At 44.1% G+C, this 19,516-nt stretch overlaps 1 protein-coding gene across 1 annotated transcript in view; it reads left to right on the top strand.

The window, feature by feature from the left end:
* The window catches only part of C1H6orf118 (chromosome 1 C6orf118 homolog), a 35,114-nt gene extending 18,253 nt beyond the window's left edge, over positions 1-16,861 (top strand). Inside the window, exons 6-9 of the mRNA XM_090042744.1 lie at positions 3,066-3,262; positions 5,750-5,803; positions 6,765-6,826; positions 14,316-16,861. Coding sequence (XP_089898870.1) covers positions 3,066-3,262; positions 5,750-5,803; positions 6,765-6,826; positions 14,316-14,391 — 389 coding nt within the window. The 3' untranslated portion in view covers positions 14,392-16,861. The remainder of the gene's footprint in view (positions 1-3,065; positions 3,263-5,749; positions 5,804-6,764; positions 6,827-14,315) is intronic.
* Positions 16,862-19,516: the final 2,655 nt, after the last annotated feature.

The raw sequence follows: 19,516 nt of genomic DNA, 5'->3' as shown, positions 1-19,516 counted from the left end.
TCCGGTTTGGTGCAGCAGCTGTGCCCTGGAAAGTTACCAGCTGCTGAAGCCACTGCTAAAGCTGGCAGAAGATATCAAGATGTTTTACATATTGCCTTTTGCTGGCTGCTTGACAGTGTAGAACAGGGTCAGGCAATTATTTTGGGGAGAGGACCGCTTACCCAGTTTTGGCAAGCTGTCGAGGGCCTCATGGGGAACCCTGCCCCTTGACAAGTGCCCCACCCCTTGACAGGTGCCCTGCCCCCTGGTCACCATCTTGGGACCAATGTCCCAGGGCCAGCACTAGTGGGGCCCAAAGCAGGGCACAGGCTGGCAGGGGTCTGTGGAGCTGGGCTGGGCTGCACCAGCAGGGAGAGGGAGAAGCTGGCCCAGCTCCACAGAGCCCCTGTCAGCTGGGACCCTGCTCTCCTGCCACCCTGCTCTGGGCCCCATCGGCACTGGCCCTGGGACACCAGTGCAGGCTGCTGGCTGCTCACTCCCAGTGCCCCCCAGCCCTGTGGTACAGAAGGGGGCAGCTCACAGTCCTAACCCCCTGCTCGCTGGAAGGGAAGAAGCTGGTACTGAGTGTGGGGAAAAGCGGCCCCTCTCCTGCCCCATGGCCTATGCTCCCTGCTCAGCACCAGCTTATAACCTGGCCCCGCTCCCAGCCTGGGCTCCATGCCAGCTCTAGGCTTGCCTGTTGGTGGCAGCAGCTGCGGCCCCCCCCGCTTGCCATGCCGGGCAGTGTTGGCTGCTGCTGTCTGTCTGGAGCTCTTGCCCTGGGCAGCCCAGAGGCAGCGGTGGCAGACACTGCCCAGCACAGCAAGTGTGTGTGTGTGTGGGGGGGTGGAGCTGCTGTCACCACATGCAGCCCTGATGGGTGAGCCCATAGCTGGTACAGGGCCCAGGTTGGCAGTGGGGCTGGGTTACAAGGTGGTGCTGAGCACGGGGGAAGGGGGGAGTGACCCCTCGCCCACCCTGTGCCTGGCGCCCCGTGCTGCAGCTGTTCACAGCCTGCCTGGGTGTGCCTGTGCCTGCTTCAGACAGCCCCATGTGGGCTGTGAATGCCTGCAGCAGGGAGCACTGCCCATGGGGTGGGAGAGGGGCCACTTTTTCCCGCGCTCAGCACCAGCTTCTTCCCTGCCAGCAAGTAGGGGTCAGGGCATGTGCTGCCCCCCGCCTGTACTGCGGGGCTGGGGAGCAATGGGAGTGAGCAGGTGTGGGAACCCACAGGAGTATGGGTCCTGCACCTATGTCCTGGGGCCAGTGACAGCGGGGCCCAGAGCAGGGTGGCGGGAGTGCGGGGTCCTGGCCGGCAGGGGCTCTCTGGAGCCGGGCCAGATTCCCCCTCTCCCTGCTGGTAGAGCCCAGCACAACTCCACAGACCCCTGCCAGCCTGCACCCCACTCTGGGCCCCACTAGTGCTGGCCCTGGGCCCCACTAGTGCTGGCCTGGGACATTGGTCCCAAGACATTGGGACGTTGGTCCCAAGATGGTGACTAGGGCAGGACACATGTCAAGGGGCAGGGCTCCTCATGCAGCCCTCGACAGCCTGCCAAAACTGGGTAAGCCACCCTCCTCCCGAAATAATTGCCCGCTGCTGGATTAGGCTTTGGATTTAGCCTGAATCAGGGACAGTGATTCGATCCATGCATCCAGATCACCGTCCCCGATTTGAGTTGGCCAAATCTGAATCTGCCAATTCGATGCTGATTTGGCAAATCAGCAATTCAGGCACAGGCACAGTTTTAAAAGTTTTTTCTACATACCTTGAGGTAGCAGCATGGCTTGTGATCATGGCAGTGCTGGGGCAGATGCAGCATCCCACAGCAGCATGGGGGGGCTCTCCAGCATTCTCGGCAGTGAACCCAGAAAAGGACTGGAAGTACTTCTGGTCCACTTCTGGGTCGGCCAGGGAGCATGCTGGGCCCTGCCCCCAGTGTCCCCTTGGCCTGGTGATCATCCTCAAGGGGATCCTGGGTGCCCTCCAAGACCCAGGAGCACCAGTTGCTGAGCTGGGGGGTGCAGGGGGCCCCCCAGTGGGCCAGGAAGTGCACCAGAAGTGTTGAGCATGCTGGGGAGCCCCCTGGACTGCTGTGGGACTCTGCATCTGCCCCAGCACGGTAGGCTTCAGAGCCTTTGCTACCTAGAGGTATGTAGAAAAATCATTTAAATCTGTCTTTATGTCCAAATGGCTGAGGGAGGGTTCTGAATTGATTCAGAGAGATTCAAGGGTCCTCTGATTCGATTCAGATTTGGAGATTCAGCTACCGAATTGGGCCGAATCTCCCCCAAATCGAACTGTGGACCGAAGCTTTGCACAGCCCTAGTAGAAACTTTCTTTTACCTGGGAGGAATAGTGAAACTGTGTTGGCATTAACGGGGAGTTCTGCCAGTGCATAAGAGCTTTGAAATTTGAACATAGATTAATTTTGCCAGAAGACCTTGTGCTTTGTAGGCAGAACAGTGCCATGTAGAGCAGGCTTAAGGTATTTGGTAAAGAGAACTCTGTGGCTGAGGCAAGATATGGATCCAGGTTTCTTGAGTGTATATAGAGCCTTAACTGCAACAATAACACTTTGCAGTCCATGTCTTCTTTACAACCCTTATATATGGCTATACTGTTTTTTGCAAATCCCTTCTTTTAAACTTGCCTGTGCTTTGCAGGCTACAAAACATTTGATCATGGACAGGGTGTGTTTGCCATTTCTTATTTTGAATATGATCATGGAGAAAACTGCTGAACTCAAAGACACAAAATTGATGCCATCTCTCTCTGGGATGGGGGTGAGTGAAAAAGATGCTCATTGCTTGGAATAAGAAGCACAGTTTGGCACTCATGTGGCTTCTCAGGGTTGGTTAGCAAATTTGCAGATAAGCAGGGCAGCTGGATAGGTGGGAGGGAGCCATGCTTTGAAACAAACACAGTAAAATATTGTGCAATTAACAAAGAAATCTTTCTAAGTTTAGATGTCTAGGCATTTTACCTGGGCCCTCAAACTGGGATTGGAACAATTTAGCATAATATAGCTAGCTTGCTCTTTTTTATGAATGCTGTCCTGTTAACCACGCCTGCCTTTTTACAGTTCCAGAAACCCATGATGACCCTGCAGTGAAAATGCCTGTAAAGAAACAACTTTCCCTGGCAGAGAAGGTTGAATCTATGAGGTGTCAAGTTCTCGCTAAGTGGGAGGAAATACAAGCTTTAGAGAAAGAGATTAAAGAAACCATGACTCATGCTGGGGTTGCAAACACCATAGAGAAGACTGTTAAAGAGATAGAGGCAAGAGATAATTATTTCTAAGCATTTTGTGTTCATTTCACCTGAGAGGTATCCATATCTAGCTTCCTTGGTGACAGGCTTTTTAGAAAGGATATTGATACTCAGTAGTCTTTATTTACTTCTCTGAAGACATACACAGCTACTCCAGATACTTCTAAGGCTCCAATAGTCAGAGTATCTGGGGCTAGGATCCTGCAAAGTGAGGCATCTGGGTGGACTTCTGAAGTAAATTGAGCTTGGCCAGACACAAGGGTGCTCTGCATACACCATGTTATAGGACTGGGGCTTTCTAATCATATGATTTGGCGGGGCAGGCTGGGGGTGGGGGGAGGAAAAGAGAGTTTATCAAGACGCAGGGTCAGGTTTATTCTCTCCTTTTGCTCCTGCACCCGGTGGGCGTGAATTACTATGTGGACTGGTAGAGTCATTACAGAATTTTTGAGAATTGCTCATAACTAACGAAACTCTTCTCTCATTGAAGGCAATGGTAAAACGCTCATTTTTAACATCAGTGGTTAGCAGAGTTAGGTCAGTATGGAGTCCTTCTAGAATCAGACTAGCTGTTCAGACAACTGAATGAGCCTGAAAATTTGATTATTTGGATGTCTAAATGAACTTAAACATGACCACAGAACTTCATACTCAAAAAGAGAGGTCTGGTCAAACCCAGGCTGAAAAATGAGGTTCATAATATATTGTTAATATCAAATAAACAATTAATAAATCAACAAAACTTATTATTGGACTTGTGTATTGATACAAATACTGATGTTAATAGTTGTTACTTATTATTATTAGTAGTAGCAGTAGTAATATTACAGTGGCTTTCTGAGATCCCAAGTGAAATTGTATAGTGGTGGACACTGCACATAACACTGTAGTAGATAATCCTTGGCTCAGGCAGCCAGTCTGACACAGATCTTGCAGAGACTGCCTTATGAGCCTATATATGCATTGTGAATGGTCATGGGACTATAAACAATATGACAAGCTAAGCATAGGGTTTATAAGTGCCCACACTATTCATATCTAAGACATTAAAAAGACCATTACCTTTGTTTTGGAATTTGTGTAGGTAGAAATATCAGCTGCTCTAAATAAAGCCATGTGCACCCATCCTTGGCAATGGTCAGGTTAATAGGAATTTCAAACAAGTTAAGCAATGAAGTAATTTCAAGCAAATAAATAATGCCTGAACATTTCCTGCTTACACAGAGAGTGAAATATGTCACAGTTAATGTTTGGTATAAACAAAAAAATGTTTGTATTAGTATTTAGGTTTTGATAAGCATCTCAAAGTTTTCCAACCCTTTTATCCTTTGCAGCGGTTTAGCATATTGACAGGATATCAGATATTCAATTGTACTGCTATGCAACAGAGCAGTCATACAAAGATGTGGTATCCAGGGAAAATTATCAAAAATATACACACCAAAAATCACATACACGTTTTGTCTTTACCAGCGCAAGCACACAGACTGTCATTGTGTCACTTTGCTTTTCTGTGAACTGAATGATGCATTCAAATGCTTTGTTTTCCCTGCGAGAATTTTCAGTCATCCCCTTGTGCTCTTACCTAACTGTATAAGACAGTAGATTGTCACTTGTTTCAAGAGCACACAGCTGCCCACAAATGACAACACTTATTTGGAGACACAGCCTTGACTAACATCGATGAACGTATATAGTGTTCATGTTAGAGAGATGAATAGCATCATTCAGTCACTACAGTGTTCCATTCTCTTGCTGCCAAACAAAGGATGTAAGCCCAAGAGTTCTTCTGAAAAGTTTCTTTTGCAAAGCAGTCCATGGTGCACAGCACCTCAGAGCCAAAAATATCATTATATTGGGAACTCTTTCTGTAAAAAACCACAAATCTCTCTGAGAGACTCTATTCCTCTGTTTCAAAGATGCCTATTACAAGTGGTAAGATTATTCATGAGTTGTAAATTTCTGGTCATACCTTTTATTTTTGGACTGACTTGTACCTGGGCTGTAATGAGGAACAACACCCAGCAGATGGCAATGTTGTACAGCACTCATAGTTTAAGACAAGATGCTGCAGCAACTGTGGCCTAAAAGGCTTCACATAAAACCACTCTAAGCACTCTTAGCCAGTGAGAGACAGGACTGAGAGTGAAGCAGTCCCTCCAAGCAGCATGAAGCGTTAACCGACAGAGCAAATGCTTGATTGCTTAATTCTTATTTAAATGCGTGTAAGGTCTTGTTAAATTACAATAATAAATTCATAATCTAAATCTGTCCATTGATTATTTATAGAAGTGGCAGGCATATTATCACTTAGAACAGCAACCTAATTGAACTACCTGCTTTCTCTATTTCTCCTAATACCATGATTTAATAATGCTAAGAAAGGAACAACATGTACTTCTGTTCAGTTGTTGAAATAGATGTCAGTTCAATGGATTTGCTATTTTGGACATGTCTTGCTACATTTTAGTTGACCCTGTTGGATTGCTTTTTCAGGCTGAAGCAATGAGGCTCATCTCAGCTAACAAGTTTCTTCAAACCCAAATAAAAGTAAGTGTCCCCCTTTAGAGCTATGATATGCTCCAACAGTGCTTTATAAACCAGTTTCCTTCAAAGCTATCATCACTAGGTTTGACTTGAAGTCATAGGAAAGACTTTCAGTGAGTTCTCCGGGCTCCAAGTCAAGGGCGCTGTGAATGGCCTGCTACAGATAGAAAGGGTTTTTTTTGTTTTTTTTTTATTACTATGATGAACTATGGCACTCTGACCATGAATTGCTCGGGAAGAAGATCCGAATGGTTTCTTTAGAAATACAGGGTCTTAGAGATACCTGGAGGGAAAAGAAAAAGAAAAAGTAGATAAATTTGGAGTAAAATAAAATAATTGTATGGAGCAATAGGACTGCACTAAGCACTCCAAGAGTGTGTGTCAGAATAAAAAAAAAAAAAAAGATAGACATCATTTCCTATTTTGGTGAAATGTGAATGACAAAATTAATTGGTCCAAAAAAGGGATTTTGTTCAGCAGCTATATATGAAAAACAAAACTTCACAAGAATGACAAAAACGCAAGTCAGTCTAGTAGAAGGTAACTAGTGTTTTACCATTGTAGGCTGTGAGTTTTTGAAAAAAATATTTAGCTAGTAACAACAAGTCATACATAATACCAGAAAAATGACAATAACAAAAATAACCTTATACTTCTGTAAATTAGCTTGCTTATAGTCTATCTTACACTGTGTGTGCATGAAGCAACAGGAAGCACTGCATAATGTACAAAGGTGTGTGCAACCTTAAACTTCCTGCTGAAATTTAAATGTTTAATACACAGTTGAGAAACCCCTTGACCTTAATTTATAGTGGAGGTTAATGGGGTTAAAAGACTCTCAGTATTACAAATTAATACCAAAATTATCTGATACCACTTAGGCTTTTCTTTCTAAACTACTGTACTCAAAAATATGTTTATATTTCCCTGTGTGTATACATAGTTGCTTTCTTTCTATTTGTAGGATGTTGAATACAGCATAACAGATACCTTAAATAGACAGAAGATCTCCCAAGAAAGTCAACAGTAAGCTGGAATAAAACAAGATAGTTGTTGCTTTTTTCTTTAAGTGTTAAAGAACAATGGAAGCCCTGTCACAATAATATTTCAGACCCACATATGATCAGTTTTGCATAGCTGCTAGATTTAAGTGCACCTCAGTACCACATGCATAATGGGAGCCAAGGTATTTTAAAGTGCTTTGCTCATATTTAAAGCATGGAATCGGTTTCAAGTGAGCTCTGACTCCTACAGTCAACCAAGAAAACCAAAATATGAACAGTGCTTATGGGAGGTGTTTGACTGACACTCCCAATCATTGTAGCTGACCAATTAGCCTTAGAACAAATATAGTACAGCACTTACAAATTTTCCCAAACTACTCTGCCAGCATGCTCCTACTTGACTTGCTGGAGTGACCTCTGAGCATATTAAAGTACTACAAAGTTTTTCTCCGGGTAAAAATAGATACAGCCAAATGAAGTCTCCACAGCTGATCCATATTGTGGAATGAGGCACTCGTTGCTTATTGTCCTGCATCAGGCAGGGGTCTGATGCGGGACAGTCAGATAAATGTTCCCCTTGCATCCCCTTCCCCTCATTCCTCACTGCCGTGCACCTCCTTGCTGGGACCTGGGTCCCATGCTGGCCTGTGCCTCACATGGAGACACAGGTCAGTGTGGGATGGTGCAGAGGCTCAGAGCAGCAGGATTCGGGGAATACCCAGCATCCCATGCCTCCATTCCAGGAACTGTGCTGGGACATGGGCCTCCACATGAAACATGGGCCAATATGGGTCCAGGCAAGGAGGTATAGGGTGGTGTGGAACCTGGGGCATTTCCAGTGTTTCATACTTCCATACTGGGTCCCATGCCACCCCCTACACCTCCTTCCTGAGACCCGCACTGACCCATGCTTCCTGTGAATCATGGGTTGGCACAGAATCCAACATGGAGGCACAGGGTCACACAGGTCATGGTATGGAGGCACTGAGGATTTCCCAGTTCTCATGCCTCCATGCTGGGACCTACATAGGCTTTCACTGTTTCTCAGGGTAGGTCTCGATAAGCAGGGAACCCTGACTTTCCTTACCTATGGAAAGATGCTCCAAGTTTCCCCAGGGTGCATCTCTGTAAGTAGAGACAGCTGGGCAGGTGCTGTATGGGAATTCTTGGCGTACATAGGATTGGGCCCTTCCAAGCGCTGGAGCACTGCCTGGGGCAGCTGGGGATGGCAGACAGTCTAGGTTGCCTGTTGTCTTCTGTCACAAAGCAAATAGATGTCCACTACAATAACGTAGCACTATTTTACACTGCCTTTTGATGTCCTACTGATGTGATACAACAAAAGATAAGCATGTGTATTTGTTCATCATCTGTACTACCATAACATTTTTTTCTGGCAGCACAAATGCAACATCAGGTGATATTTGCTTCTGTTCAATATATGCACTCAGTCCTTGGCCTGTTCTGAGACTGCAGACTTGTGCTAGCTGTGATGATTTTTTGCAATGTGGACTTCTCTATGCTGAGAATTGGACTGTGACAACCAAACTAATTTCAATCTATTTTCTGTGAGCTTCCAGGTTTACCTAAATGGTGTTCATCTTCAAGGTATTTTAAAGTGCGTTGTAAAGTTACTAGTTTAGAAACTTTCAGTTACAGCTGACATTGGCTGGATCTGAACTGCTTGCCAGGGCAGAAAGTTTTGTAGTCTTGAGGGCCCTGCTACATGTTCAAATTAAAGCTGAATAGAAACCAGCTATGGATCTATTCAAGCACTAACTTTATAGCTGGTTGGTTCTTTTTATAGCTGAAGAATCATTTTTATTATGTGATAATTACTTTGCATATGTGGCTATGTAACAGGAAACCCTTGCCCTGTGACTGGGGGTAGGCTATGAGGCTAGCAGGACCAGCAAGGGCCCTTTAAGAGCAGGATCTTTGCCCAGAGAAAAAGGAGCTCAAGAAAGAAAAAGGAGAGCTACAAGGGCCTCCAGAGAGAAACCCTGGGTGGCAAGCAGTGGCTCCTGCAATGGCCAGTAGCTCTGCCCAGGGAGTGGCTGAATGCTAAAGTGATTGCAGCTCAAGGGCAGGCAGCTGACAGGGATGCAGAGAGGGGGCAGAGAGGGTTTTTTTGGGGGGGGGAGGGGGACGGGCTTGCTTTCTTCTTTTTTCTTATGCTATAGGACCCAGAAAGGTTTTAAATCCACGTTGGTTTTCTTGGAGAGTGTCCAGAGGGGTGGTATTTTAGTTTGAAGCACTGGCTAGCATTTCTTTTCTGTTCAATTGAAAGACTGAGAGCGGCTGTGAGGGGAGGTGGAGGCCACATTGCAGGCACCTTGAAGTGCCCTTTAAGATTAACCCCTTGTAGGTGAGAGAGGGAGAAAGAGACTTCAATCCTTCAAGGTTTACAGATCAGGAGGGCCCAGAGCCCTGACCATGGGGGTTACTTTCTAGTTGTGCTGTTCCTACCAAGGAGGTAAGGACAGACTACGTAGGCTTTTGGCTGAAGGCAGCAGCTAGAGCAAGTAGGCTGGGAGGGATGTTAGAGGGTCAGGGCTTAGACAAGTATAGAAAAGATAGAGCCAAGTGACCCAAAAAAACCCCCCACTCTAAGGCCCAAGATACCTCCCACATAATTGGTTATTCCATCAGGTGAGATGCAGGATGCTGGTTTGGAAGAGCTTGAGTGGGGGCAGACTAAGTGGTTGCTGAGTGTTCCTACTGCCTGGCAAGGTTAGTCTGGCCACAGGATGGTCTAAATTTATTGCATGATTAACCAGTTAATTGTGTGATAATTACTTTGTGCTTGTGGCTGGTTTTACGTTGCATGTGTGACTGGTCAAAATGTATTGCACAATTGGCCAGTTAATTGCAAAATATATGTAATGTGTAGCAGGGGTCTTGGGTATCTTCCTTATTCTCCTGCTAATATCTTGCTAGTATGAAAATACAAAAAGAAAAATATACTATGTGTAGCTAAATCTGAATTATACAGAGCATACTCTTGACATCCATGCTGGTTCCAGAGGTAAATAGGAAATATATTATTGCTGTGGTTTTCATTACATGCAGAGATTTAGCCCAAGACTTGGTTTGTTATTATTTGCATTATTATAGTGACAAGGAGCCATGCTGAAGGACTGGAAGTGTACCACACAGAACAATGTCTAGCAATGTAGTTTTTACCTAATCACGTATTGCTATGTGAAACATCTGTGTTTAAGTTAGCATAGATATGTAAATGTGTGGAGTTGACTACTGGTTATGTCTTATCTTTATGCCACACAAAATTGCAGAAAAATATAACAAAAGTAGAAAGTGGTTAATGGTGTACTTTGAAAAAAAAAGAAAAAAACACCAAACCCCTCAAAAAAGCAAATGCCCAACTTTATAAATGGTTTAAGTACCCAGTTCAGTAATAGAATTTGGGCCAGTTATTTTAGCTAGGCTGTGCACCTGCAATTGCATACACATATTTGCATATGCATAATTTAACTAAGCAAATAACTGTTGCCTGCAGACAAATCAACTGTTCTGCAGACCAAATTATACTTCTTAACCTGCCATCTCCCTGCAAGGGCCCCATTTTTTTGTTTTTTTTATCAAGTATTTCCACAGACCAGTTAGAGATATTTGTCATATGTTGGTATAAGACCTAGCCCAGTAACTTTTAAATAGACTTCACTGGATTTTGGTTCTTGTCTATGCCTGGGCAGCAGCATGGGTTGACCCCGTAGCACACACTATTTACCTGTTCCCACAGGTATGCTCCAAAACTAGTAGTTCTGTCCTTGAGGTTTGGATCTGTTACCAGTAGCTGCTCTCTGAAGCATGCCAGAAACTGATGCTGCCTATACATGTGCTCAGGGGTGGGGTGGGGTGGGGGAATTTTAATTAGAGCAGTTCCTGGAGAGCCATTCTAATTAAAACACCTTACCATCACATGTATTAATCCCGCACAGATTTTAAAATGGCCACAGGATGCTTTATCTAAACTTCATTCAGCAAGGTTTAAATAAAGTGTCCCAGCAGCCATTTTTAAACCTGTGGGGGCTTGTACACATGGCGATGAGGCCATGCTGCAGTATTCTAATTAGCATGTGGAGCAGATGCAGACTCAATTAATCGAGTCTGCTCTGACGTGTTCTAAGCAGAATACAAACTGGCACGCAGATAGACACCCTGAGGTCTTGACAGCAGCCACAGAGGGTTACCCCTGAGTAGCCACACTGGTGTATTTCCAGATGTGGAACATGTCATCAAGGGTGGGTGGCCAGCACATGTTTGGGAGCAACTAGCTGCAGGGTCACTGAAGTGTAGATAAACTTTTATGTCTGAGATAATATCTCTTTAGGTCCCGCAGTATTATAAAACGACACAATTTATCATAGCTAATAGAGATGTTATGATAGGAGGTAACTGTGCTTTTAGTACTCAAAATCCCAGGTCCAGTTTTTACAGATAACAACATGTCTGTATGTACACAAGCCATGTACAACATTCCCAAATGCATACCTGAAAATGTGAGATGGGTGAAAATCTGAATTTAGTTCTATAGACTGAATCTGGAATGACAAGTTAATACAGGCTGCTGGAATACTATTTCCTTCTAATTATCTTCCCAATGCACACAGGTAAGGGAGTTTCTATGTTTTGTCTTCTACCCTTGAGTTGCTAACTTTTAAATTCTCATTAGGAACATATAAAATGCACTGCTCTGCTTTAGGCACTTTACTAAAGTCATCAACTATATCAAAAAGAGAATTGTGAAGTCACATCTTGACAGAGAAAAAGATTTAAAATTCCCCTTTAAATGGAAGCAGAAGGTTTTGAAAATGTTGCAGTTCAGTTCCTATTCATTTACTGCTTTGTTTCCTTTGTGGATTGCCACAATGTGACACCAGTGATAACAATGGATTTTTGGTTTTGGAGGATCACATTACGTATACACTTCACGTGGGAGATCTGGAGCTGTTGAATAATAATATACAAATACTGATATGTTCATAATTTAATGTGAACAGTGAATGTGACTTGGCCAGTGAGGTGACGTTACTTAAATATAGGTTTTTTACACTTTCCTGTATGAATGCATTCATCTAGTTTAACAGGAAGAAACTGGAAAAATAGGCAGGAAAACAAGGCACTAGATCTAGTTAAGCAGGCTCCCAAGAAATAGTGGGAGAACAATTTCCAGACAATGCCATGCTTACAGGCTCTAGCTCAGCTTTTCAAGACTGCCTTGACAGACCTGGGAATGGAAAGATCAAGGAGTCTAGCCAATTACAAAAGGATGCTTTGCTTGCACGTGTGTGTATGTGCATGTGTGGTGACCAGGGGACTGTGCAAGATTTACTGTGACTCCCCCTGTAACCGATAGGGGGAAAAAACCTGATTTTGAGTTCAAATAAGAGACTGTCACTTATGCTGTAGGGTTCTTGTGAGGTTTTTTAGAAAGCTCTGACCTACCACGATCCTCTAGCTGATAAGCCTGACATTCATATAATCTGATTTGTTATTTTAGGATCTCTTTGTTTTTCAGAAATGCTTTGGTTTGAAATAAGCAGCACAATATATATCAGGCCAGCTGAAGTAAGCACCCACTGCCTGCAGTCCAATTCCCTGTCTGAGAATGGGAGAATCTCAGGATTCTTGTCTGAGAGAATGGTCATGGTCCTAGGCCAATGTGGGGGTCTGAGGGGCAATTAGCTTTGTTCTTGTGATAACTCAGGCCTGGTGAGTTGGCAGGTTGGGACTTACAGAAGTGTGAATATTTTTAGTTTCTGAAATTTCTCCTTGCTCTATGAGGCAGAATATCATTTTAGATTAGAATTGTATACCCCGGAGATCAGGAATGGAGCTTCATAAACAAAATTTAATGCCATATGGCAAAGCAAACTTGTGGAAAAATGGAATTGCGCTAAATTTGAAGAGCTAATAGAAACTGGTTCAAATAAGAAGTAAAAATGTGGTATTATTGTATTAACACTATTCAAATGAAGCTCTCGGTCAGATGAAAGGATATTAGAAATAAAATATTAAGGCAATTAGTAATAGATATACTTTGAATACAAGGTTAATTAGTTTCATTTGCATGCTGTTAATTATGAAAAGTAATTAGCTCTGAGATACTTAAGGAAGTGCTCTCACTAAATACTTTTAAGATGTAACATAAAGACTTTTAAATTTTGCTGCCAGCAGTGCTCACATATAAACCCTTTACAAATATATGGTGCCTTGGGATATTTGCATAATAAGGCATTTTATAAAACTGATCTCCACAGTTTTGCCCTCCTAATATTGTGATTCACGTTTCTGGAGCTGACGTTATTCTCTGTCTTCAAGACAGATCAGGAGGACTAAAACATTAGCAGTAGCATAAGATTTCTGAATCAAATCCTGTCCTGAAGCAGAACTGAAAGAGATCATATAATTGTTTGAAGTCAGAACTGTATCATCCTTTGCCCTTAATGCACACATGATAATTCAGATGACATTTAATTATAGGAGAGGCCTAGATTAATACATATTTAATCTCTACAGTAGCAGCATTCTCCAGGTGCTGTGAGATTGTCCAGGGAACAAGGGGCAAAACATGTAGTCTAGAACAAAGTAAATAATTTGCAGCCAAAACTTTCTTCAGCTAAATTTTACCTTGTTTCCTGCAAGCATTTTGTGATTTCCTCAGATTTATTTGCTGTTTCATAAATGTACATTCAGGTTTTTTGCTCTGTTGATTAATTGCAAAGATTCTAACCTCGAGCTGTGTTGCTTCATTATAAATGGGCAAATCTATTTTGTTTATTTGGGTTTTTTTGATGGGATGACCAAGTATGTGTTAAGGGGAGCAGTGGTAAAATTCCTATCAGAATTTGCTCCTTGTGATTGTTAGTAAAATGTATTCTTCATATTTTTGTGGAATGCGGCCATGAAAGAATGACAGGACTAGCTGAAGTAAATCCATTGAAAACCGTGAGTGAATCTGAAGGGTGTTGAAAATTGCATTTACTATCAAGTTCTCAGAGCCAGTGTAGGTTAATGAGGTGACTGGTGTCATTAACACCTGATCTGTGACTTGCTGCGTATTGGATAGGAAAGCAATATGTTGGAGCAGATAGTGCCAGCATGTAAAGCTATCCACATTTAACTTTATAAAGACTGTACAAGCTTGGAACCATTAATGTAAGCCATTATTGAGCCCCAGTTAATTTTTCTTCAAAGGCACACGCTGTAAAAAATCTTACTGTGATCTGTGCCTTGAGCAAGAGATTTACATGGAGTAACAAAAAGCAATGCTCCAAACCTTTTGCCTCCAGCAGAGAAAGCAAGGATCAAGCACTAATGGTGCTTCCAACTTTGTTCTCTTATATTGCTGATAATGGAAGAGCTATCTGGGGGGTTGCTATGCAACACCCAGAAGTGTGATCTGACATACGTAGGCTTTTTACTAACTGACTATATTCCTCATATATGTTTATCTGTGCTTTCCTTTTTCTTTTTCTTTTTTTTAGAAAGATGTGGGACACGCTGAAGACCTTCTTGTCACTTGAAGATAGTGAAGCAATTTCAGACAAATCAGAAAAATGATGTGTAGAAAGATAAATTCTAGCTGCACTGAGCATACTTTTGACATCCTGAGACCATGCGAGATGAAACCCAGTTTTGAAAAACTGATGCTGAGGCTTAGAATCAAGTATTATAATGCAACTTTAATAAGATAAATGTGTGTCAGTATTTGCACAGATTATCATGGGTGTAGACACTGATATTTCCATATGCCATCTAGAGAAAGGTCCACCACTAATAATAGCAATAGTATAAATAGTGGTGCCTTTCCTTATATGGTCTTCAGTAGAAACCACCCTCATTTAGTAGTGGAACCTTTATTCAAGGACCAGCTATTTAATTAAACTCCCACAGTAGAACTCACAACTGCAAGTTATTTAAGTAAATTGAAGTTGCAGCTTCTAGAAATGATATACATCTATAATTTTGTGCATATTCATTGTTGTGAGTATTATATTCAAGCCTTGAACCTGGCTGATGCAGAGGGATATGGCATAGTGGCAATGCCCCCTCCCCTCAGCAGCTTTTTCTTTTCCAGAGTCTTAGTTTTCCCTTTATACATCTCTAATTGATATGTTTGCAAAAAGAGTTTTGAAAATAGGAACCAAGTGTAGCCCAGGTAACTTGGGTAGACACTCCCCTTCTCCAGTTGAAGGGGATTGTTAGCTGGCAGGTGTGCTGTGGGGCGGGAACTGCAGACCTCTCAGTTTTCCTCTGTCCCTATAGAACCAGGCCAGGACTGTCAGGGGACTTAACTATATACACATTTATTTACATTAACTTATCACAAGGGAAAAGAACATGGATATAAACATATGTACAATGTATGTATACACTTATAAGATATCTAAACCAGTAACATAAACAATACCCTCTGGGTAAATAACATAAAAACTTATACCAGTGCTCTCATATACAGGTACATATCTGATCTGAAACAGATAAACCCCAAAGATAAACTTAATCCCGAGGGGAAACCCCAGTGCCCTTGGGCTTTTCCCAAGCCCTACAAAGAAGCTGATAACTTTAAGGGGGCCTTCTCAGTGGGACCTCCCCTTTCAGGAGCCCTTAACTAACCAGGGGAGGACTCCCCTCCCCTGTGGGAATCCTCTTTTCCCTGCAACTCACAGCTCCCAGGCCTGGAGGATGGTCCTTGTCATCTGTGCCAAGCTGCTCTCTCATGTGCAGTGGGTTTTGGGCTTCGGGGTGTTGGGGGGTGGTCGCTGTGTCCTGGAACAGGGATTCTCTATGCAGGGCTTCTGGGTCCTCTGGCTTGGCCCTGTCTGCTGGCTCAGTAGCCTGATCACCACCTGGCTTTCTGGACTCAACCTTTTGCTTTCGGTCAGAGGCCTGGTTAGCACCAGGCTCAGTCTGCTCCCAGACCCTCTGTGCAGTGCCTCCTGCACCAAGCTCCCAGCCTTGTGCTAGGAGTTGAGGACCTGAGCTGCCCAAGTGCTCCAAAGGCCCTACTCCATGCACCATCCTGTGCACAGGTCTCTGGCCAGACACCAGAGATTGCAGACCCGAGCCACCTCACGCAGCTCCCAGGGTCTGGACACCATGTGCCGTGCTGCACACCGAGCACCTGGCTGCTGGAGCCGTCTGCCATTCCCCACTGATGGAAGTCTTCAGAGGTGCTTCTGGACTACTGCTTTGCCCTGCTGAGCAGCTCTCCTCAGCTCTTCTAAGCCCTGCCCTTCTCTCTTCTCTCTGCTGGATGTGCTCTCCTCATGCTGGGCATGCAGCTCCTTTTATATGCTCCAGGGTCTGCCCCTGAAGTCTTCTGGACCTGAGTGTTGCAGTCCTCAGTCATTCCATGGTGGGGGGGAGAACTCCTCTCCCCTTCCTCTCAGGAAAGGGACGTGACTGCACTCCTCTTGCTACCTCCTGATTGGGGGATGAGCTCCACCAATCAAAACAGCAAGATTTCAAGCCTGGGACTGAACCCAACCTCCAAAAGGCAAGCCTGCTACACAAGTATAAATGAAGCAGCAGTGGAATCTTGATTTTGCAGAGGATCCTAAAAATGCTGTAGAGATGTGAACTATCCTATTCATCTCACAGAGGTGGTAACTCCAATGCCAGTGGGGATATTCTAAATGCCAATATTGCTTACTCTTTAAGTGCTCATCAAAGCATGTAAGTAAAACAAAACGAGGAAGGATCATAATGTGAAGACACATGCAATGTGACAGCAGCAGCACACTTGGTGCAATATATGTTTGAGTTTGGGGACAGCACCACTATATATGTTCTTCCTGGTTAGGTAGGAAACAAACCCAAAGAGCCCAGTAAGGCATGCATACTTCATGGTGAAAAAGATGGTCATGGTAGATCTTATGAGTCTGAGGGGCAGTCACATACAACGTGGTCAGAGAAAGCATATAAGAGAAAGCCAACTTACTAAATGGGTACTTTGCATCATTTTTTCATCAGTCCCAAGGGGCACCCCTGCCCATTATGGGATGGGAATGCCTGGGTAAGGGTGATTCCTTACCCTCCATCAGTGCTGATCTTGCAAAGGAATACCTTGAGAGGCTGGACACCTTCAAGTCAGCTGGCCCTGACAGTTTACACCCCAGGGTACTCAAGGAGCTGGCAAGCATCGTAGCTCAGCCTCTGGCACAGATGTTTGAGAACTTCTGGTACTCTGGTGAAGTGCCCAAAGACTGGAAGAAGGCCAATGTGGTGCTTATCGTCAAGAAAGTGAGGAAAGTGGATCTGGGAAACTACAGGCCCATCAGCCTGACCTCTATCCTGGGAAGGTCTTAGAAAAGATTATCAAAGAGACCATTCTTAACAGATTGGCCGATAGGTCTTGCTTGACCAATCTTATTTCCGTTTATGACCAGGTGACCTTTCACCTGGACAAGGGAGAAGAGATTGATGTCATGTATCTTGACTTTAAAAGTCTTTGATTTAGTATCCCATGATCACTTCTTAGCAAAACTGGCCAAATGTGGTCTTGGCTTCACCACAATCTGCTAGCTGAGGAATTGGCTCCATGGTCGGACCCAGAGGGTGGTGGTTGACGGAAGTCAATCTTTGTGGTACGCTGTGACCAGTGGGGTCCCTCAAGGCTCTGTCCTTGGGCCAACACTATTCAACATCTTCATTAATGGTGTGGACATTGGTATCAGAAGTGGACTGGCCAAGGTGGCCAATGATACCAAACTTTGGGGCAATGTGTCCACACCTGAGGGCAGGAGGGTGATCCAGGCTGACTTTGACAGACTCAGAAAATGGGCAGACGAGAACCTTATGGTGTTCAACACTGAAAAAAGCAAGGTTCTCCACCTTGGGAAGAAAAACCCACAGCATGCTTATAGGCTCGGCAGTGCTATGCTGGCTAGCACTATGAACGAAAAGGACTTGGGGTCCTGATTGACCAGAAGATGAACATGAGCCTTCAATGTGATGCTGCGGTTAGTAAAGTGAGAAAAAGCTGGCTTGCATCCATAGATGCTTCTCAAGTAAATCCCAGGACGTCATTCTCCCATTGTACTCGGCCTTGGTGAGGCTACAGCTGGAGTACTGCATCCAGTTTTGGGTTCCACAATTGAAAAAGGATGTGGAGAAGCTTAAGAGACTGCAAGGGAGAGCCACACACATGATCAGAGGTCAGGAAAACAGATCTTATGAGGAGAGGCTGAGCGCTATGGGATTCTTCAGCCTGGAAAAGCGCAAGCTTACGGGTGATCTGGTGGCCACCTGTAAGTTTATCAGGGGTGCTCACCAGGATCTGGGGGAATGTCTGTTCACCAGAGTGCCCCGAGGGATGACGAGGTCAAATGGTCACAAACTCCTCTAGGACTGTTTCAGGTGGGACATGAGGAAGAACTTCTTTACTGTCCAAACCCCCGAGGCCTGGAACAGACTGCTGTCGGAGGTGGTTCAAGCACCCACTTTGAACACCTTTGAGAGAAATTTGGATGTTTATCTTGCTGGGAGACTATGACCCCTGCTGACTTCCTTCCCCTGGGGCAGGGGGCTGGACTCGATGATTTTTTGAGGTCCCTTCCAGCCCTAATGTCTATGAAATACATGAACACAATATTTGCAGGTGTGCACTGTCTACTGAGGGCAGCCACTCACTTTGGTATCTGTCATGGACAGAGCTTGGAAGATTACATCTCCCTTCTTTTTCCAATTCAACCCTTACCTCAGGCCCAAGAGCAAAGTTGGGATGCTCATCTGCACTTTTAGTTCAATTCAATACCATTTGAATCCTGGGGTTTGCTTTAAGGCCTTGTCTAATTTGTCAGGGATGAAGGGCCATTTAAGTTATTTTTCTCTTTTCCTTTATTTTAAACCTGTTCCAATAATTCCATGAAAAGATCATTGCAGTGGTAATGTTTTAAGGGGGCTAACCTGACATGTTTTGTACACCTGAAGATCTAGATCTACAAAAGCACTTTAGTTGCTTAAGTCCAACATTTAGATCCTTGAAACTCCATTTGCCACCCCGCTAACTCTGGAGGCAATTGATGTTCAGTTTTTTATATAAAGTTCCCCAAATATCTCCTTCTGGTTGTGCTTACCACAGCCTTACCACATGGCAGATCAACAAAAATCTCATAACCAAATCCACTTGGGATCCACAAAAGTGCTGTCTATCCCCACGTTTCACCCGAGGGACTCTTGTGGGTATTCTTGGAGCCTGTGTTCTTGATTGCTGTGAGCATATAAATATTCGCATTACAATAGTCCTTTAATCAGTACATTTAATCATTGCCTTAGATGGACTCTGCATAAATGTAGCATAAGAAAGTCCCTGCCTTTGATTTTACAATTTAAAATCATGGCACAATTACCATGCCAGGCAAAATGTCCTCCAAATATCCCACCCTGCTCCTTGTGGGCTGCCTCAAATTATAAACTGTGTGGCCACCTTTTCGTAGTGTCACAAGGAGTGTGATGAGCATGAGAAAAGGCTAAGTGGTACATCATTGCCACTGTTGCTCAGCAGGGCTAATTAAACTTTTTTGGGTGCCACATGTCTGTAACTGCACATCTTTAGGAGACAGCCTCCTGCATGGAGCAACATGGAGTGTTTGTCGGCATAGCTGACTGGCACATGAGTTTTCCATGTGGATATGTCCCAAATAGGACATGATAAAGGGATGGGGAAAGGAAGTGGGGTTAT

The sequence above is a fragment of the Crocodylus siamensis genome, chromosome 1 (assembly GCF_052110815.1).
Source record: "Crocodylus siamensis isolate JL-2025a chromosome 1, ASM5211081v1, whole genome shotgun sequence".
Taxonomy (NCBI): domain Eukaryota; kingdom Metazoa; phylum Chordata; order Crocodylia; family Crocodylidae; genus Crocodylus; species Crocodylus siamensis.
The sequence above is the reverse complement of the archived record's forward strand: the minus strand, read 5'-3'. Positions and strand labels throughout refer to the sequence as shown.